At 42.6% G+C, this 23,033-nt stretch overlaps 1 protein-coding gene across 1 annotated transcript in view; it reads right to left on the bottom strand.

The window, feature by feature from the left end:
- Positions 1-2,048: 2,048 nt before the first annotated feature.
- LOC138669924 (tricarboxylate transport protein, mitochondrial) overlaps positions 2,049-23,033 on the bottom strand; it is a 58,482-nt gene continuing 37,497 nt past the window's right edge. Inside the window, exons 5-9 of the mRNA XM_069756800.1 lie at positions 19,984-20,068; positions 19,425-19,529; positions 9,511-9,626; positions 9,199-9,272; positions 2,049-4,126 (exon numbers count right to left, since the gene is read on the bottom strand). Coding sequence (XP_069612901.1) covers positions 4,012-4,126; positions 9,199-9,272; positions 9,511-9,626; positions 19,425-19,529; positions 19,984-20,068 — 495 coding nt within the window. The 3' untranslated portion in view covers positions 2,049-4,011. The remainder of the gene's footprint in view (positions 4,127-9,198; positions 9,273-9,510; positions 9,627-19,424; positions 19,530-19,983; positions 20,069-23,033) is intronic.

Here is a 23,033-nt window from a genome sequence, read left to right as displayed (position 1 = left end):
TGATGGTTTGGGGAGATCGGACCCTCAAAAAGGTCCGTCGCCCCCCTCAATCCAAAAGTTGAAAGTCGGGTGCAGAAATCCAGGACCCAGAGATGTGCCTCCTTGAGACACTAAGCATAAACTGGAGTCTCTGGTAGCCAGTGTCAGGGTGTATACGATGGAGGAGGAGCTAACTTTTTTTTTTTCAAGTTTACTTAGTGTCAGCCTCCTGGCGGCAGAAGCATACACCCACAGTCCTGTGTCCCCCAATGAGGCGAAGGAGAAAAGTGTGGGATTGCACCTTTTTGCAATTTCAACGCACTTGGAATTTTTTCCCATTTTTGAGTACACAATATGGTAAAACCAATTATGTCGTCCCGCAAAAAACAAGCCCTCACATGGCCATATTAACTAAAAATAATAAAGTTATGGCTCTGGGAAGAATGGGAGCGAAAACAAATGCAAAAACGAAAATGGGCTCCGGTGCAAAGGGGGTTAATGGTTGTTGAGATGTTATTTTCCTGAAATTCTGCGCCCTTTTTTCTCCACACATACATTTGATCATTGTGGCCAGAGTGTTCTATTTTTTTTTTATTTTATTTTAAGTTTTATTTTACAAAGTAATATTTTCCATGGAAAAATACCCATTTAACATGACTTGTGCAAAACTGTTAGACTTAAGTTAAAGAATGGACCCTCCCCCCCCCAAAAAAAAACAAAAAACCAACCCTCAGAATTTAATTATTTTAATTTGGCCACACTTTTCATAACTAACTTCTATTTTAACCTCATCGGTCAACAGGAATTGTTTCCAAAATGCATAAGGCTTCTTTAGATGTTCTTTTGCATACTTCTGACCCTGAATTTTATTTTATGACAAGGACGCAGGACAGGTTTTCTTCTGATGACTCTTCCATGAAGGAACATATTTGTGCTGGTGTCTCTGAACAGTAGAACAATGTACCACAACTCCAGAGTCTGCTAAATCTTTCTGAATGTCTTTTGCAGTCAAGCGGGGTTCTGATTTGCCCCTATAGCAATCTTATAAGCAGCTCTCACTGAAACGTCTTTTACCTTATCTCCACTGTTTCTGTTAACTGTCATTTCTTAATTATAAAGGGAAACTTGAAAACGCTTTGCTATCTTCTTACAGTCTTCTCCTGCTTTGTGGGCCTTCACCATTTTCAGAGTGCTAGGTAGTGGATTAGAAGAACCCATGGCTGCTGGTTTTTAGCACAAGGTTAGAGGAGGCTGGGTTTTTATAAAACTGGTAAATTTGCATCACATGGCCTTTCCTAATGATGGTAGTGAACAAGACATAACCCTAACAGGCTAATTAAGGTCTGAGACCTTGGCCAAAATTGTACGAGCACACAAATCTCCAAGAGTGTACAAACTTTTGCTCGGCCCATTTTCCATTTTGAAATTTTTAAAATGTAAAAAAATGACTACGGTATATATTATTTTTTGCCTAAAATACAAAGCAAATGTATCGTCTGCAACTTTAGACCTTCTAGAGATCGTTTCATCCTAAACTTGCTTAACTGTTCACAATAACTGTAATTTTGACCAAGGGTGCACAAATATTTGCATGCCACTGTATTTCTACATTTCAACACCACACACAATTACTTTCAGCACTTCATTTATACTAACTTTGACGCCAATTCAACAAGCCTGGTGATTTTCTTGCTGGTTCTGTTGAGGGTGTGTTGGGGTCAGATGCTACAGATTCATTAAGAGGCACATGTTGCGCGCCACACCAGAAATCTTACTCCGATCTCAGACTGGAGTACAATTTCTTGAGTAGAGAATGCTACATCTTGCCATAAATTAGACGAGCTGTGGTATCATGATAGTGCTGCGCCCTTGGGAGAAACGGTTGTAACAATGCAAAAATTCACAAAAAACTCAGCTGTACCGAAAATTTTGTGACATTTCAAAGGATTTTATATCAGAATTCTGTGAAAATGCCATGATGAATCAAGGACTTCGTTTTCATTTTAAAAACATCTAAGCAAAGTATTAAAGAGGAGTTTACCTATTAGAAATAGCACATCACTCGAGAATCAGTAGACAAACATGAACCGGCTTTATTAATATCCATAGAAGAAAATAATCATTTGGCTTGAGACGGATGAACTGTGACATGAGCCCCGACCCTCATTCGGAGAGGGGCACAACTGTATACATACAGGCAAGGAAAGCAGCAGTTACAGTAGATGCAATGTAAACAAAACATTTCAAGTATCGACTTTAGCAGGTGAATAAGGAATCCAAGTTTCTTGAAAGGGAATTTTATCGGCTGGGAGAATGCACAATGTCTCAACTAGCAGTGGAATTCTGGTGTGTACGTTACAAGATGAGCCATTCTTGATCCCAGTTTACAATGATGATCACTTTATGGATTCCATCATCATATTGTGGATTGCAAGTCCACAGGAATAAATTCACGTATGTGGTCATGTGTAGATACACAGAGGCCGAGAACATACACAGACACAGCACAGGCTCTACATATACATACTATAGGTCATACATTGCAGTGTACCTCGTATTCCATCCTCCTGCTGATCTCTTCTCTGTATACTCTGTACAGATGCTGGAACCCTCGGGAGCCATAATTATCAGCTCTGAACATAACTAAATTATCTTAACTCATCAGCTTCATCATTTAGCACAGACATAATCAATAAAGCAACTCTTAAAGTAACACAATAAATTAGACAATTTCCTTTAGAATGTATCAAGTATCTTGCCACAAAGCATTAGCCGCCTGTATCTATTCGACTGTGAAGGGGTTAACAAACGTCATTGAAAAGGCACATTCTGTCCCCCACTAGTGGCCCTGTCCGGGGAACGGGATCTCATAGCCGGATATGTTGTTGCTCTGTTATTTTGGCTTTTACGCTGATATTTTGGCAGAGGTAGTTTCATACCTCAAGAGAGCACAGATGGCAATTTGGCACAAAACGTTTACAAAAATATATGCCAGGGTAAATGTACACACGACAGACCTATGGGAGCATAAATATATGTGTATATATACAATGTACATACATTTTTTTGCATAGGGGAAGGGAGATGCAACTTTCACATTGGAATCTTAGTGCATAGCTTTGGAAATATTAGAACAATGACATTTTTTATGGAATAAAAAGGTAGCTCTATAAAGCCACAATAACTATAAATACTAAAAATAACGCTTCAGCCATTCTTTGATATGTTGTGTACTGTGAACTTATACAACACAGTACAAATCCTGAGGACTTTTTTGTAATCAGTTTATGGCTATACAGATCTTCCTGGTGCACAAGGCACATAATAAATGATCATACACAGCTATTTAACCAAATGACATTGTACCAGAACAACTTCTAAACCTATGGATCACAATCAATGCATCTTTTTTTACTCAATTAACAATGTCTTCATGGCATTACCCACGCAATAAGTCACGTGCTGCTGAGCAATGATGCTTCCATATCTCCCATAGAAATGAGTGAACGTTACCCACAGCTCCCTGTCATTACTATGAGAGTGACCAGAATCCGTGCAGCTCAGCCACACTCGTCATTACCGAGGCTGAGTTATTGCCGGCTCAGCCAGGAAAGGCTACGGTTGGAATGACCCTTTAACGTTAAAGTCTTTATGACATTATCTAGGATTTATAGTAGATGACACCATCATAAAAAAGGGTCAATAATCTAGACTTGACGTTAAAAAATAAAAACATAAAAACACTATAAAGCTTTTTCATAGACAAATAACAATGTGAATGTATATTAAACCTTGTTAACCCCTTCACTTCTGTTGTGTCAAACTGTGATGCAAGGCGTTTGGCTTTTGGTTCTTAAAGGCTGCAGATAAATGTAAAACCAAAAATTGATGATGCCACAAAAGAAAGGGAATTATGTCTTCAGGCACTGGCGTATTTTAGTACAGGAAATTGTAGTGATTGTAATGGACTCTTTGGCACCCTGAAGATCCCAGTAAGATGGGAACCATGGTTTATCCAATATTTAAAAAGTCTCAGTCAGTCTTCCACACCTTGTTCAGCACCTTCACCACTTCATCGTAGATTATAAAGACAATAGCCACATCTAGACACACACGTCCAAGACGAGGAACAGTACCCTTGTAGAACCTGAAAGATGAGGTAGATCAGCCATTAAAAGAACAGAATATCAGAAGCAAGAATATTAAAGACTAGATGGTGGCCCGATTCTAACGCATCGAGTATTCTAGAATATGCATGTCCACGTAGTATATTGCCCAGCCACGTAGTATATTGCCCAACCACGTAGTATATTGCCCAGTCACGTAGTATATTGCCCAACCACGTAGTATATTGCCCAGCCACGTAGTATATTGCCCAACCACGTAGTATATTGCCCAGCCACGTAGTATATTGCCCAGCCACATAGTATATTGCCCAGCCACATAGTATATTGCCCAGCCACATAGTATATTGCCCAGCCATGTAGTATATTGCCCAGTTACGTAGTATATTGCCCAGCCACGTAGTATATTGCCTAGTGACGTAGTATACAGCATAGAGCCACGTAGTATATTGCCCAGTGACGTAGTAAACAGCACAGAGCCACGTAGTATATTGCACAGCGACGTAGTATACAGCACAGAGCCACGTAGTATATTAGCCAGTCACGTAGTATATTGCCCAGCCACGTAGTATATTGCGCAGCCACGTAGTATATTGCGCAGCCACGTAGTATATTGCGCAGCCACGTAGTATATTGCGCAGCCACGTAGTATATTGCCCAGCCACGTAGTATATTGCCCAGCCACGTAGTATATTGCCTAGTGACGTAGTATATTGCGCAGCCACGTAGTATATTGCCCAGTGATATAGTATACAGCACAGAGCCACGTAGTATATTGCCCAGTCATGTAGTATATTGCCCAGTTACGTAGTATATTGCCCAGTGATGTAGTATACAGCACAGAGCCACGTAGTATATTGCCCAGTCATGTAGTATATTGCCCAGTTACGTAGTATATTGCCCAGTGATGTAGTATACAGCACAGAGCCACGTAGTATATTGGCCAGTCATGTAGTATATTGCCCAGTTACGTAGTATATTGCCCAGTGATGTAGTATACAGCACAGAGCCACGTAGTATATTGCCCAGTTACGTAGTATATTGCCCAGTGACGTAGTATATAGCACAGAGCCACGTAGTATATTGGCCAGTCACGTAGTATATTGCCCAGCCAGGTTTGTCACAGGTTAAAAAATAAACATATACTCACCTTTCCGAGGGCCCCTTGTAGTCCACGGCAGCTTCCGGTCCCAGGGTTGGTATGAGCGCAGGACCTGTGATAACGTCGGTCACATGACCGTGACGTCATGGCAGGTCTTTCTAGCGCAGGCTCGCAGGGCCTGTGATGACGTCGCGGTCACATGACCGTGACCTCATGGCAGGTCCTTCTCGCGCAGGCGCGCAAGGCCTGTGATGATGCCGTGGTCACATAACCGTGACGTCATGGCAGGTCTTTCTCCCATACCATCTTTGCCACCGGAACCTGCAACGGAAGATGGCGGCCGGCGCGAGTGCTACGGAGGGTGAGTATAGCAGGTTTTTTTATTATTATTATTTTTAACATTACATTTTTTACTATTGATGCCACATAGGCAGCGTCAATAGTAAAAAGTTGGGGACACACAGGGTTAATAGCGGCGGTAATGGAGTGCGTTACCCACGGCATAAAGCGGTCCGTTACCACCGACATTAACCCTGTGTTAGTGGTGACCGGAGGGGAGTATGCGGGCAACAGGCACTGACTGCGGGGAGTAAGGAGCGGCTATTTTCTTCCGGACTTTGCCCGTCGCTGATTGGTCGCGGCAGCCATGACAGGCAGCTGGCGAGACCAATCAGCGAATGAATAACCGTGACAGAAGGACAGACAGATGGAAGTGACCCTTAGACAATTACAGTGGGGCAAAAAAGTATTTAGTCAGTCAGCAATCGTTCAAGTTCCACCACTTAAAAAGATGAGAGGCGTCTGTAATTTACATCATAGGTAGACCTCAACTATGGGAGACAAACTGAGAAAAAAAAATCCAGAAAATCACATTGTCTGTTTTTTTATCATTTTTTTTGCATATTATGGTGGAAAATAAGTATTTGGTCAGAAACAAACAATCAAGATTTCTGGCTCTCACAGACCTGTAACTTCTTCTTTAAGAGTCTCCTCTTTCCTCCACTCATTACCTGTAGTAATGGCACCTGTTTAAACTTGTTATCAGTATAAAAAGACACCTGTGCACACCCTCAAACAGTCTGACTCCAAACTCCACTATGGTGAAGACCAAAGAGCTGTCAAAGGACACCAGAAACAAAATTGTAGCCCTGCAAAAGGCTGGGAAGACTGAATCTGCAATAGCCAACCAGCTTGGAGTGAAGAAATCAACAGTGGGAGCAATCATTAGAAAATGGAAGACATACAAGACCACTGATAATCTCCCTCGATCTGGGGCTCCACGCAAAATCCCACCCCGTGGGGTCAGAATGATCACAAGAACGGTGAGCAAAAATCCCAGAACCACGCGGGGGGACCTAGTGAATGAACTGCAGAGAGCTGGGACCAATGTAACAAGGCCTACCATAAGTAACACACTACGCCACCATGGACTCAGATCCTGCAGTGCCAGACGTGTCCCACTGGTTAAGCCAGTACATGTCCGGGCCCGTCTGAAGTTTGCTAGAGAGCATTTGGATGATCCAGAGGAGTTTTGGGAGAATGTCCTATGGTCTGATGAAACCAAACTGGAACTGTTTGGTAGAAACACAACTTGTCGTGTTTGGAGGAAAAAGAATACTGAGTTGCATCCATCAAACACCATACCTACTGTAAAGCATGGTGGTGGAAACATCATGCTTTGGGGCTGTTTCTCTGCAAAGGGGCCAGGACGACTGATCCGGGTACATGAAAGAATGAATGGGGCCATGTATCGTGAGATTTTGAGTGCAAACCTCCTTCCATCAGCAAGGGCATTGAAGATGAAACGTGGCTGGGTCTTTCAACATGACAATGATCCAAAGCACACCGCCAGGGCAACGAAGGAGTGGCTTCGTAAGAAGCATTTCAAGGTCCTGGAGTGGCCTAGCCAGTCTCCAGATCTCAACCCTATAGAAAACCTTTGGAGGGAGTTGAAAGTCCGTGTTGCCAAGCGAAAAGCCAAAAACATCACTGCTCTAGAGGAGATCTGCATGGAGGAATGGGCCAACATACCAACAACAGTGTGTGGCAACCTTGTGAAGACTTACAGAAAAAGTTTGACCTCTGTCATTGCCAACAAAGGATATATTACAAAGTATTGAGATGAAATTTTGTTTCTGACCAAATACTTATTTTCCACCATAATATGCAAAAAAAAGATAAAAAAAACAGACAATGTGATTTTCTGGATTTTTTTTTCTCAGTTTGTCTCCCATAGTTGAGGTCTACCCATGATGTAAATTACAGACGCCTCATCTTTTTAAGTGGTGGAACTTGCACTATTGCTGACTGACTAAATACTTTTTTGCCCCACTGTATATAAAAGATGAACGGTCAACAGATTTAACAATACAATCTGTACACATCGTGGCACAAATCATCTGCCCTGATGAAGAAGGTGTACTTACTTTGCAAATCCATCTCTTAGAATGACTATTTAATCTTTTCTGAATGCTCTGTATTTTACGAGTCCAGCTATAACTATCAGTTTTTATGAATCCATGTGTATTTAAAATTTCCACCCACCTAGCTTTATTGACAAGCTCTTTTTACTGTTCTCTTCCTGCTGCTGAATATGGACTCGTGTAGCAGTGTTGGGGGCTGATGGATTGCTCTCTGACACGCCAAGGGATAAATGCAAAAGATGTGCACGTATATGATAAAGAGATGATACCCTTTAGGGCCGCAGATAGTTGTGATAGAGTTAACTATAGTGGCTGGCCCAGTTTGGGAGGAAGAACAGAGTTGGTAGCAGGTCCAGGAAGTGACAGGGCAAGTCAGTGTGTGGCCAGCAGTGAGTAAAGTAGCAGGCCCGGGACAAGAGGCTGCTAGGGACAGCGTGGGCCTAATACTTGTGCCAGTGGATTGCCAAAATTACCCTTCCATGTGATTCAGTCTAATGGCCAGGTGCAACATCGAGATGGTGGTCAGGGACCTGGGGCAAACTCAGCTTGTGAAGCTACAGGGAAAGATGGACTCAGACTACATGGGGAGGAAGGTATTGCAATCCGTATATACTGCTAGTGGTGGAGAAAACTCCACAGGGCTACAAAAGCCAGTGAGAGGGACATTCCAGAAACCTGTTGCTTGTTGTAATGTTTCTAGACTCATTACAAAAAAACAACAACATTTACTGATGTTTTCCGTACAATTATGTAAATTCTGTTACAGGGATGGTTCAGCAGACTTCTGCTTCAACAATATTCAGATCTGCAGTACCCTATTCAAATTATGGAGCTGTACTTTTTAGCTCCGCAACTCAACATGTCCAGCCGGCACCAGGGGAGGTGTCAATTTGTTGCACCACGATTGATCAGATATTGATGAGCCATCCCTAAGGTACCGTCACATTAAGCAACGCTGCAGCGATATAGACAACGAGCTGATCGCTGCAGCATCGCTGTTTAGGTCGCTAGGAGACGTCAAACACAGGCAACAGCTGAGCGATGCAGGAGCGATCCAGTGACGTACTTATCGTTCTCGCTGGTTGTTAGCTCCATGAAAAACCATTGCAGGCATCGTTGCTTTTGCTGTCAAACATGACGAATCACGCCGACCTGACGACCAAATAAAGTTCCGGACTTTCAGCTACGACCAGCGATGTCACAGCGGGATCCTGATCGCTGCTGCGTGTCAAACACAACGAGATCGCTATCCAGGACGCTGCAACGTCACGGATCGCTGTCGTTCTCGTTGGTAAGTTGCTTAATGTGACAGTACCTTAAGGAAAGGCCATCAATATAAAAGGTCTTGACCATCCATCTAAAGAACTTTACTCTGTGGAGACATTAGGTGGGCAATACTGATCTAATTAGATCTCCTTTAGGGAAGAAATTGAAAATATAGAAAAAACACAATGAGAGGGTGATGGGATTGAATTGACAAATTAAAGAGAAAATGAGGAAATTAAATTCTTCAATTCTTGGAATAACTCTTAGGAAGGCAAAGCTGAAGAAGTAGAAACATTAGACTTACGCTCGGGGCCCCTCGTATTTCAGGATCTTATAAGCACAATCCCATGTGCTCTTGTATTTATGTGCTTCCAATCCCTATAATTAAAAATATGCAAAAACAGTTCATGAATTGGAAACATTCACAATCACTGGCACAGATGGACGATTATGTTACAGCCAATGTATCTGTTTATTCCTGACACAGCAGACACACTTCCAGAATCAAACCAGTGGACTATCCCTGTGAGCTGCTATCAATTATCAATCAATGCATGTCATCTGAAACAGCCTGTCACTTCTCAGTTATTACGTAGGTTTTGTCTTTTTATATTACCTGCATTCTAGTCTTGACCACATCCAGTGGAGTGTTGCCAAACACACTGGCAGCCCCAGCAATCGCTCCAAATGCTCCAGTGACGAGTGGGTTCATTGGCCTGTTAGGGTTGTCACCTGTCAAAGACATATCGCATTTACATAAGGTTGAGAAATAATTGATTACACGAGACTGTTTCTGTGGACTGATCAAAGCGATTACAGAAACCAAAGTACTCATGTTCTGGCCACCTGCAACTGCCACTAGAGAGAGCATTGGACCTTACTGCATACTATTATACCTTAGTGACAGAGCCAATTTGGTACTTAATGACCGGGCCAATTTTTGCAATTCTGACCACTGTCACTTTATGAGGTTATAACTCTGGAACGCTTTAACGGATCCCGCTGATTCTGAGACTGTTTTTTCGTGACATATTTTACTTCATGTTAGTGGTAACATTTCTTCGATATTACTTGCGATTATTTATGAAAAAAACGGAAATATGGGCAAAATTTTTAAAATTTTGCAATTTTCAAACTTTGTATTTTTATGCCCTTAAATTAGAGAGATATGTCACGAAAAATAGTTAATAGATAACATTTCCCACATGTCTACTTTACATCAGCACAATTTTGGAAACAATTTTTTTTTTGTTAGGGAGTTATATGGGTTAAAAGTTGACCAGCAATTTCTCATTTTTACAACACCATTTTTTTTTAGGGACCACATCACATTTGAAGTCATTTTGAGGGGTTTACATGATAGAAAATACCCAAGTGTGACATCATTCTAAAAACTACACCCCTCAAGGTGCTCAAAACCACATTCAAAAAGTTTATTAACCCTTTACGTGCTTCACAGGAACTGAAACAATGTGGAAGGAAAAAATGAACATTTAACTTTTTTTGCAAACATTTTACTTCAGAACCATTTTTTTTTTCATTTTCACAAGTGTAAAAACAGAAATTAAACCATAAATTTTGTTGTGCAATTTCTCCTGAATACGCCAATACCCCATATGTGGGGGTAAACCACTGTTTGGGCGCACCGCAGAGCTTGGAAGAGAAGGAGTGCCGTTTTACTTTTTCAATGTAGAATTGGCTGGAATTGAGATTGGACGCCATGTCGCGTTTGGAGAGCCCCTGATGTGCCTAAACAGTGGAAACCCCACACAAGTGACCCCATTTTGGAAACTAGACCCCTTAAGGAACTTATCTAGATGTGTGGTGAGCACTTTGAGCCCCGAAGTGCTTCACAGAAGTTTATAACGTAGAGCCGAGAAAATAAAAAAATCGCCTTTGTTTACACAAAAATGATCTTTTCGCCCACAAATTATTATTTTCACAAGGGTAACAGGAGAAATTAGACCACAAAAGTTGTTGTGCAATTTCTCCTGAGTACGTTGATACCCCATATGTGGGGGTAAACCACTGTTTGGGCACACCGCAGAGCTTGGAAGAGAAGGAGTGCCGTTTTACTTTTTCAATGTAGAATTGGCTGGAATTGAGATTGGACGCCATGTCGCGTTTGGAGAGCCCCTGATGTGCCTAAACAGTGAAAACCCCACACAAGTGACCCCATTTTGGAAACTAGACCCCTTAAGGAACTTATCTAGATGTGTGGTGAGCACTTTAAACCCCCAAGTGCTTTACAGAAATTTATAAAGTAAAGCCGTGAAAATAAAAAAATCCTTTTTTTTTTTCTCAAAAATTATTTTTAGCCTGCAATTTTTTATTTTCTCAAGGGTAACAGGAGACATTGGACCTGAAAATCTGTTGACCAGTTTGTCCCGAGTACGCTGATACCCCATATGTGGGGGGGCACTGTTTGGGCACCCATCAGGACTCGGAAGGGAAGGAGCGCCGATTGGAATGCAGATTTTGATGGGATGGTCTGCGGGCGTCATGTTGCATTTGCAGAGCTCCTGATGTACCTAAACAGTAGAACCCCCCCACAAGTGACCCCATTTTGGAAACTAGACCCCCCAAAGTGCTTATCTAGATGTGTGGTGAGCACTATGAACCCCCAACTGCTTCACAGAAGTTTATAATGCAGAGCCATGAAAATAAAAAAAAATTTTTCCCACAAAAAAGATTTTTTAGCCCCCAAGTTATTTTTTCACAAGGGTAACAGGAGAAATTGGACCCCAAAAGTTGTTGTCCAATATATCCCGAGTACGCTGATGCCCCATATGTGGGGGTAAACCACTGTTTGGGCGCACGGCAGAGCTCAGAAGGGAGGGAGCACCATTTGACTTTTTGAGCGCAAAATTGGCTGTCGTGTTTGGAGACCCACTGATGTACCTAAACAGTGGTAATTCTAACTCCAAACCTAACCCAATTCTAACTCCAAACCTAACCCCAACACACCCCTAACCCGATCCATAATCCTAATCACAACCCTAAGGATAATCACAACAAATCGGAGAGGAGGAGGGGTTTGTCTCTATGTAAAGTCTTGTCTAAAGTCCACTTTAAGGGAGGATATTAGCGAAGGGAATGAGGATGTCGAGTCCATATGGGTTGAAATTCATGGAGGGAAAAATGGTAACAAAATTCTCATTGGGGTCTGTTACAAACCCCCAAATATAACAGAAAGCATGGAAAGTCTACTTCTAAAGCAGATAGATGAAGCTGCAACTCATAATGAGGTCCTGGTTATGGGGGACTTTAACTACCCGGATATTAACTGGGAAACAGAAACCTGTGAAACCCATAAAGGCAACAGGTTTCTGCTAATAACCAAGAAAAATTATCTTTCACAATTGGTGCAGAATCCAACCAGAGGAGCAGCACTTTTAGACCTAATACTATCTAATAGACCTGACAGAATAACAAATCTGCAGGTGGTTGGGCATTTAGGAAATAGCGACCACAATATTGTGCAGTTTCACCTGTCTTTCACTAGGGGGACTTGTCAGGGAGTCACAAAAACATTGAACTTTAGGAAGGCAAAGTTTGAACAGCTTAGAGATGCCCTTAATCTGGTAGACTGGGACAATATCCTCAGAAATGAGAATACAGATAATAAATGGGAAATGTTTAAGAACATCCTAAATAGGCAGTTTAAGCGGTTTATACCTTGTGGGAATAAAAGGACTAGAAATAGGAAAAACCCAATGTGGCTAAACAAAGAAGTAAGACAGGCAATTAACAGTAAAAAGAAAGCATTTGCACTACTAAAGCAGGATGGCACCATTGAAGCTCTAAAAAACTATAGGGAGAAAAATACTTTATCTAAAAAACTAATTAAAGCTGCCAAAAAGGAAACAGAGAAGCACATTGCTAAGGAGAGTAAAACTAATCCCAAACTGTTCTTCAACTATATCAATAGTAAAAGAATAAAAACTGAAAATGTAGGCCCCTTAAAAAATAGTGAGGAAAGAATGGTTGTAGATGACGAGGAAAAAGCTAACATATTAAACACCTTCTTCTCCACGGTATTCACGGTGGAAAATGAAATGCTAGGTGAAATCCCAAGAAACAATGAAAACCCTATATTAAGGGTCACCAATCTAACGCAAGAAGAGGTGCGAAACCGGCTAAATAAGATTAAAATAGATAAATCTCCGGGTCCGGATGGCATACACCCACGAGTACTAAGAGAACTAAGTAATGTAATAGATAAACCATTATTTCTTATTTTTAGTGACTCTATAGCGACAGGGTCTGTTCCGCAGGACTGGCGCATAGCAAATGTGGTGCCAATATTCAAAAAGGGCTCTAAAAGTGAACCTGGAAATTATAGGCCAGTAAGTCTAACCTCTATAGTTGGTAAAATATTTGAAGGGTTTCTGAGGGATGTTATTCTGGATTATCTCAATGAGAATAACTGTTTAACTCCATATCAGCATGGGTTTATGAGAAATCGCTCCTGTCAAACCAATCTAATCAGTTTTTATGAAGAGGTAAGCTATAGACTGGACCACGGTGAGTCATTGGACGTGGTATATCTCGATTTTTCCAAAGCGTTTGATACCGTGCCGCACAAGAGGTTGGTACACAAAATGAGAATGCTTGGTCTGGGGGAAATTGTGTGTAAATAGGTTAGTAACTGGCTTAGTGATAGAAAGCAGAGGGTGGTTATAAATGGTATAGTCTCTAACTGGGTCGCTGTGACCAGTGGGGTACCGCAGGGGTCAGTATTGGGACCTGTTCTCTTCAACATATTCATTAATGATCTGGTAGAAGGTTTACACAGTAAAATATCGATATTTGCAGATGATACAAAACTATGTAAAGCAGTTAATACAAGAGAAGATAGTATTCTGCTACAGATGGATCTGGATAAGTTGGAAACTTGGGCTGAAAGGTGGCAGATGAGGTTTAACAATGATAAATGTAAGGTTATACACATGGGAAGAGGGAATCAATATCACCATTACACACTGAACGGGAAACCACTGGGTAAATCTGACAGGGAGAAGGACTTGGGGATCCTAGTTAATGATAAACTTACCTGGAGCAGCCAGTGCCAGGCAGCAGCTGCCAAGGCAAACAGGATCATGGGGTGCATTAAAAGAGGTCTGGATACACATGATGAGAGCATTATACTGCCTCTGTACAAATCCCTAGTTAGACCGCACATGGAGTACTGTGTCCAGTTTTGGGCACCGGTGCTCAGGAAGGATATAATGGAACTAGAGAGAGTACAAAGGAGGGCAACAAAATTAATAAAGGGGATGGGAGAACTACAATACCCAGATAGATTAGCGAAATTAGGATTATTTAGTCTAGAAAAAAGACGACTGAGGGGCGATCTAATAACCATGTATAAGTATATAAGGGGACAATACAAATATCTCGCTGAGGATCTGTTTATACCAAGGAAGGTGACGGGCACAAGGGGGCATTCTTTGCGTCTGGAGGAGAGAAGGTTTTTCCACCAACATAGAAGAGGATTCTTTACTGTTAGGGCAGTGAGAATCTGGAATTGCTTGCCTGAGGAGGTGGTGATGGCGAACTCAGTCGAGGGGTTCAAGAGAGGCCTGGATGTCTTCCTGGAGCAGAACAATATTGTATCATACAATTATTAGGTTCTGTAGAAGGACGTAGATCTGGGTATTTATTATGATGGAATATAGGCTGAACTGGATGGACAAATGTCTTTTTTCGGCCTTACTAACTATGTTACTATGTTACTATGTTACAACCTTAACCCCAAAACAACCCTAATCTGAACACTAACCATAACCCTAATCAAAACCCTAAATCCAACACACCCCTAATCCTAATCTCAACCCTAACCTCAAACCTAACCCTAATCCCAATTACACCCCTAACCCTAATCTCAACCCTAACCTTAACCCTAATCCCAAACCTAACCCTTATCCCAACCCTAGCCCAACCCTAATTTTAGCCCAAACCCTAAATTTAGCCCCAACCCTAGCCCTAACCCTAAATTTAGCCCCAACCCTAACCCTAAGGCTACTTTTACACTTGCGTCGTGTGGCATCCGTCGCAATCCGTCGTTTTGGACAAAAAAACGGATCCTGCAAATGTGCCCGCAGGATGCGTTTTTTGCCCATAGACTTGTATTGCCGACGGATCGCAACGGATGGCCACACGTCGCGTCCGTCGTGCACTGGATCTGATGTGTTTTGGCAGACCGTCGTCACAAAAAACGTTCAATGTAACGTTTTTTTGTACGTCGCATCCGCCATTTCCGACCGCGCATGCGCAGCCGTAACTCCGCCCCTCTTCCCCAGGACACAGACTGAAAAACTGCATCCGCTGCCCACGTTGGCCCCGTACCGACGCAAGTGTGAAAAAAGCCTAACCCTAGCCCTAAATTTAGCCCCAACCCTAACCCTAAGTTTAGCCCCAACCCTAACCCTAAATTTAACCCCAACCCTAACCTTAACCCTACATTTAGCCCAAACCCTAACCCTAATTTTAGCCCCAACTCCTCTAGCTGCCGGCCAGCAGGTCATTATGGGCGCACTGCGCATGCGCCCGCCATTTTCTTACCAGATGAAGAAGCCGGCGGGTAGGAGGGGACGCAGGAGGATCCAGGGACACCTGTAAGTATAACAGGGTCCCCGAATCCCCCTATTTCTCTGTCCTCTGATGTCTGATCACATCAGAGGACAGAGAATAACACACCACTTTTTTTTTTTTTGCGGTCGCCGGTTAACAGTTAGTTACCGGCGATCGCAAAACAGGGGTCGGTAAAACCCGACCCCGATCATGTTCTTTGGGGTCTCGGCTACCCCCGGCAGCCGAGACCCCAAAGATCTTCCGGGTGTCGGCCGGCGGGAGTACTGCGCATGCGCCTGACATTTTTTGGCCGGAACAAGATGGCGGCGCCCATCGAGAGCCACGATGAGCACCGGGGGAGACAGGTGAGTATCGGTGGGCGATCGGGGACCCCATTTCTCTATCCTCTGATGTGCGATAACATCGGAGGACAGAGAAATTAAATGGGAAATTGCGTTTTGTTTTTTTTTGCGACCGCCGGTAAACGGTTAATTACCAGCGATCGCAACCCGGGGGTCGGTGAAAAAAAAAAACGCGAATCACGTTCTCTGGGGTCTCGGCAACCCCCGGTAACTGAGACCCCAGAGAAAATCCGACTCTGGGGGGCGCTATTCACTTTTTCCACAGCGCCGTTAATTAACGGCGCTGTGGTTTAAGTACCCTTAACTGCCGTCGTTAAAAGGCGTATCGATGGTCGTTAAGGGGTTAAACTAAAAAAAATAAAATAAATAAAAACACAAAACTCCCGCTGTACAACGTGTATTAAAAACATACCACTTAATGGAAGGAGTGGGCATCTGCAGACAGATTTATACTAAATTTATATAGAAAATAAAATCTCTGGATGGTTAATATTAACTGGATCCACAAAAAGCAAACCGGACAATTAGCAGATTATGATATATGGACAGCTGCATTTTAACCCTGCTGTTCTGTTCGGTCTGGGGAGACCTATTTTGAACTTTGGTATTTTTTGGGGTGTTCAAGATGCGGTTCTGAAACTTGTGGTTGATTGACTTAAATGAGGATGGGTCGGTCGGCCACGGGTTTCAGAGCCGCATCTTGAATATTTTAAAGAATATTGAAGTTCAAAGTCGGTCATTTTTGACCAACAGAACAGCAGGGTTAAAGGGGCTGTCTGATGGAAACAAATTAAAGGGTAGATGATAAGATGATAACTTATTGATTGGTGGGGGTCCAACCGCTGAGACCTGCATCAATTCGCAGAATAGAACACCTTCATCCCTATTGGAATGAGGTGCAAGTGTCAATGCATCACAGCTCCCCTATTCATTCCCCATGAATGCCAAGGTCTGCTCTAAGCTTTCTCTGTCAGTCAAATAAAGAATGAGTGGAGAAGCAGTGCATACATAATTAATATTATAATATATATATATATATATATATGTATATAGTGTATAGCACTGTAATCTGGGAGGAGTTATTTCTTGTGTGTCACAGGTATGATAAAACCTGCTAGTTTTTGGTAATAGTTAGATATATAATTTGAATGTTTACTGCTCGCTCTTTCATATATATACGGAAACACAGGTAATAACGCCTCCCAGTAGTTCAATATATATCAATTTACAAATAGTACAAATTGTACCTCAAAACTGTGGGTGAAACCACTGTTAGATGTTAATACTGAGTATACGTTATTGCTTTGTACAATATAATCCTCTTATACTATATAACTTGAGGTGGACATGTGGCTGGGTTTGTAGCTGGATATTGCTGGATCATCCATATAAGAATAGGTTCAGCATCTATGCTCTTAGCCTACAGCATAAGTCTGGAACGTTTCCTGATGTATGCTGCATTGTTCCCATACTCCCTTATTAACCAGAGACCCCCGGTTGGCAGGTATATATATGTCAGCATATATTTTGTTTTACTATATAAATGTGTAGCAGACTGCACTTTCCTATACACACAGCCACAGAGAAGAAACTGTCCATTAACTGTTTTTTTCACAGTGGGTCTCTATAGTAGATGGATGACTAGGCATCCATCCTGACTGCAGTCATTGTCAGATGTTTGCCTCCTGAGTGTATGCGCACCGGGCACACCGACGCATTACGTGCCAAGCTTAACTGCTCTAGGCAAACTGTTAAGTATATTTACAACATGCTAGAAATTTTCTACAAGACAGTTGTTTATGAAAGACAGTTTATGAAAAATGTGTGATGTGGCATTTGCTATCATCGTAGCAAGTATACTACATGTAAATATGAACCATCTAGGCCAGTCCTAGAATGCTTTGTAGTGTGGAAACTGCAGCCAAGCTATACTCGCTAGATAAAACTGCAGCCAAGCTATACTCGCTAGATAAAACTGCAGCCAAGCTATACTCGCTAGATAAAACTGCAGCCAAGCTATACTCGCTAGATAAAACTGCAGCCAAGCTATACTCGCTAGATAAAACTGCAGCCAAGCTATACTCTCTAGATAAAACTGCAGCCAAGCTATACTCGCTAGATAAAACTGCAGCCAAGCTATACTCGCTAGATAAAACTGCAGCCAAGCTATACTCGCTAGATAAAACTGCAGCCAAGCTATACTCTCTAGATATAACTGCAGCCAAGCTATACTCACTAGATAAAACTGCAGCCAAGCTATACTCGCTAGATAAAACTGCAGCCAAGCTATACTCGCTAGATAAAACTGCAGCCAAGCTATACTCGCTAGATAAAACTGCAGCCAAGCTATACTCGCTAGATAAAACTGCAGCCAAGCTATACTCGCTAGATAAAACTGCAGCCAAGCTATACTCGCTAGATAAAACTGCAGCCAAGCTATACTCTCTAGATAAAACTGCAGCCAAGCTATACTCGCTAGATAAAACTGCAGCCAAGCTATACTCGCTAGATAAAACTGCAGCCAAGCTATACTCGCTAGATAAAACTGCAGCCAAGCTATACTCGCTAGATAAAACTGCAGCCAAGCTATACTCTCTAGATAAAACTGCAGCCAAGCTATACTCGCTAGATAAAACTGCAGCCAAGCTATACTCTCTAGATAAAACTGCAGCCAAGCTATACTCGCTAGATAAAACTGCAGCCAAGCTATACTCTCTAGATAAAACTGCAGCCAAGCTATACTCGCTAGATAAAACTGCAGCCAAGCTATACTCGCTAGATAAAACTGCAGCCAAGCTATACTCGCTAGATAAAACTGCAGCCAAGCTATACTCGCTAGATAAAACTGCAGCCAAGCTATACTCGCTAGATAAAACTGTAGCCAAGCTATACTCGCTAGATAAAACTGCAGCCAAGCTATACTCGCTAGATATAACTGTAGCCAAGCTATACTCGCTAGATAAAACTGCAGCCAAGCTATACTCGCTAGATATAACTGTAGCCAAGCTATACTCGCTAGATAAAACTGCAGCCAAGCTATACTCGCTAGATATAACTGTAGCCAAGCTATACTCGCTAGATAAAACTGCAGCCAAGCTATACTCGCTAGATAAAACTGCAGCCAAGCTATACTCGCTAGATATAACTGTAGCCAAGCTATAATCGCTAGATAAAACTGCCAAAAGCAATAACCTCTTATTAGTACAGAATGGTCATATTAACATAGAAGTAGAATTGGCCTGTCTAAATAGACAATTAAACAATTGCCAATCGGCATGTATGTAGCTGATTGGAATTAGTTTAACGGCTGTCGTCGGCAAGTGTAAATGCATCATTAAAGTAAACAGCATTGTAGATGAGATTTTAAGAAATCGCATGTATATGCTGCAGAGAAAATCTGTTTGTAAATGTACTGGAGCTGTATATTTAAGATTGACACCATGTGAATGTGTGCTGCATCCTTAGGAATGACTTGCTGAACACCGGGTGTCTGACTGCTGGGATCACCAACAATCCTGAGAATGTATAAGGCATATCTCATAGCCTTGGCACAGACCTTTTACATTTAAAGCAGGAAACATGTTTGGTTTACCTCTATACCAGTTCCTCAGTGAAGTCATTACATAGAATCGGATAGCCTGGTTTGAACCTTGCTTTAGGATTGTAGCGGTGAGACCTTGATATGTCCCTTTTATACCTGGAAAACAAACATAATGGTTAACTAAGAAATGGAAAAGGAATACTTTAATTCACATCATGTTATTCAATATTCATGGTAACCAAGAGTTCAGGACAAAACTTTAGGGTTAGAATTCTAACTTTCATCATGTTATATCCTGATCAGGTAGGTCATTCATATAGCGTCATTCAGTAAAGCACACGCACAGCTGTAATAAAGCAGCCAGCGCCTGACGAATGCTGCCTGTGGTTCGGGCAACATGAACCTGCTGTCAGGTTCCCTTCTATTAAAATATAGATTAAAAGGAAAACCCCAAAATGCAGTATTTTTTGGCCAGGTTTAGACCCTAGCAGGTATCACCAATATATGTGCAATAATAAGCTGAATTTAACAATACAGATCACGTTTGTCATATTTTACCCATATTTGGTATTATCTATTGAGACTGATGGGATGCAACGAATGGCAGTACCTTGGTCACGTATGATCTCCCTCACTCCATGGAAAAAGCCTTTGTATTTTGGGTTTGGAGAGCATTGGTCATGAATAAACTTTACCTGTACAGAGAGAAAAGGAGATGCTTATTATGCCACATTTACCAGTGTCGTACCCCTACGGGACAGTCAATTGTAAGAAAAAATAAATACATTTTACACATAGTGGAGAGTCCCCCGTCATATACTCCCACAGATATGGCTCTGGATATGAAAGGCAATGTGAGGGGCTGCACTTCAATGAGTGCTTTGGAAATAAAACATTAGTTATGTTGTACCGATCGTGAATTTTACATGTATGATATTCAAAAATTAATCACAATTGGAAACCGGGAAAACAAAAAGCTCGTCAGCAGACACATTCCTAGCAAGCTAGCTGAGAGATTTTAAGGCCATGTTCACACAGTGCGTTTTTTTCTGCGGAACCGCAGTGTTTTTGCCGCTGCGGTTCCGCAGCTGTTTTCCATGCAGGGTACAGTACAATGTACCCTATGGAAAACAGGAACCACTGTGCACATGATGCGGGAATCGGGGAAAAAAAGCCGCGCTGAATAGCCGCGGTAAAAAAGAAGTACCATGTCACTTCTTTTTTCGGAGCCGCAGCGGTTCTGCACCCATAGACCTCCATTGTGAAGTCAAACCCGCAGTAAAACCCGCAGATCAAAAATATATCTGCGGGTTTTATTGCGGTTTGTGGTGCCGAACCGCTGCAGCAGGAAGTGCGGGGAAGCGGGCGGAAGTGCGTGGGCAGAGTGTGGCTGCCCCCATCCCACCCCCCCATGCTCCGATGCCCCCCCCCCCCCGTGCTCCGATGCCCCCCCCCGTGCTCCGATGCCCCCCCCCGTGCCCTAATCTCCCCCCCTTATACTTACCCGGCCTCCCGGTGTCCGTCCGGCCGTCTTCTCCCTGGGCGCCGCCATCTTGCAAAATGGCGGGCGCATGCGCAGTGCGCCCGCCGAATCTGCCGGCCGGCAGATTCGTTCCAAAGTGCATTTTGATCACTGAGATATAACCTATCTCAGTGATCAAAATAAAAAAAAAATAGTAAATGACCCCCCCCCCCCCCCCCCCCTTCTTTGTCACCCCCATAGGTAGGGACAATAAAAAAATTAAGAATTTTTTTTTTTTTTCCCACTAAGGTTAGAATAGGGTTAGGGTTAGGGGTAGGGTTAGGGTTAGGGGTAGGGTTAGGGTTAGGGTATTTTCAGCCATTTTAACCCTAAAAAACTTCCTAGAAAACACACAGACTCTGCATAGAAAACTGCATAAAAAAACGCATCAAAAAACGCACCAAAAAAGCACCAAAAAAAGACCTGCGTTTTCTGCAAAGAGCTGCGGTTTCAGTCCTGAAAAAAAAAAGGATGGAAATCAGGAACGTGTGAACATACCCTAAAGGGGCTTTCTGTAGTTCTCAATAGATCCATGAGGGTCCAGCACCTGGCACCCCCACAAATTTTGCAGTTTGCAGGTCCCTTGTTTTTTCTAAACATTTTTCGAACTTTTTTCAAGCATGTAATAAATCACGCGCACTTTAGGGAGCTGTAGGGTTCTTGAAGACTTATTGTTTGGGACCTCAGTTTTAAAAGCATTAGAAAATTCTTACAATGATCACTAGGTGGCGACAAAATGCAAGAAATACTCCTGTATGAAAGTGAGGAAATGTTGCAATTTGTTAAATGTGGTAGTTTAAAGGGAATCTGTCAGCAGGTTTTGCTATGTAATCTGAAGACAGCATGCTGAAGGGGTTAAAACACAGATTTCAGCTATGCTTCTCTTATCAAGATGTGTGTTTTCGTTTGCCTGCAATGATTGTTTTAGCACCAGGATCTTATCATTGCTGTGACTCAGTGGGAGCCTCCTGGTCTGGCAACACCCCCATGCTGTGATGAACACCTCACTGTCTATGGACTTTGTAAATACACAGGGGTTAGCTTTCTCAGCTCTGCTTCATTCTAAATCTAAAAGCTCTGATTGTGTCAGAACGGTTGCACCCAGGAATCTAAGTGATACATCACTGGATTCAGCTTCTTTGCTTACATCTGGCTGCTCTCAGATGAGGTAGCAAAAACCCGCTGACAGATTCCCTTTAAGGCCGGTTTCACACATCAGTGCGTGTAGTGACAGTTATCTCACGTACCGGAGACTCTGACACATGTAGATCCATTCAAATGAATGGGTCTATGCACATGTCAGCGTGTTTTGACGGACCGTGTGTCCGTGTGCAAAACAAGCAGACATGTCAGTTTTTACCCGGACACACAGGACGCAAAATGTGTCACACACGTGCACAAGGATAACAGTGTACACTGTCCTCCGTGTGCACAGACAGCCGCAGGGAAAGCAGCACTAAGCGCTGTTCCCCTGCGTGTGGTGCTGAAGCCGGCTGTCATCCCTTCTCCCCTGGTAAAGGGCCATGGATATGCCCCCCCCAGCCTAAAAACAGCAACCCGCAGCTTTGCCCAGTGCTTTCCACTTGCCCTGTAGTGGTGGCAAGTGGGGTAATGAGGGGTTAATTTCACTATTGTAAGGGGACATTAAGCCGGCTTAGTAATGGAGAGGTGTCAATAAGACACCTATTATGAAAGAATATACAACAAAGTTTCCCATCTTTATTAGTCTGCCACTCCAAGCGAAACCCTTGATCTCGTGTAAAAAAAAAAAAATCAAAATAATAAACCAACAATATACCCATACCTGTCCGGTGTACAGTCAGTCCCATGCCGTAATTCATATCTAGGGGAATGTACAGTTTACAACCAGGAGCGATGCTAATGCGACCGTTCCCAGCTGTAAACTACTGTGGAATGAATGATGCGCAGCGGGCGCAGACTCAGTAACTAGTGCTGACGTCACTGAGTCTGTGCTCGCTGCCGGCATGAACTCCTGTGACCTCAGGACCGTGGGAGAATGCAAGCAATGAGGTCACGGCAGTTCAAGCTCTGTCACAGTGACCTAATCACTTACATTCTCCCACGGTCCTGAGGTGACAGAACTTTATGCCAGCGAGCAAGAACAGACTCAGTGACGT

The sequence above is a fragment of the Ranitomeya imitator genome, chromosome 1, assembly GCF_032444005.1.
Source record: "Ranitomeya imitator isolate aRanImi1 chromosome 1, aRanImi1.pri, whole genome shotgun sequence".
NCBI lineage: Eukaryota > Metazoa > Chordata > Amphibia > Anura > Dendrobatidae > Ranitomeya > Ranitomeya imitator.
Note: the sequence above shows the minus strand (reverse complement) of the source record. Positions and strands in the feature narration are given on the sequence as shown.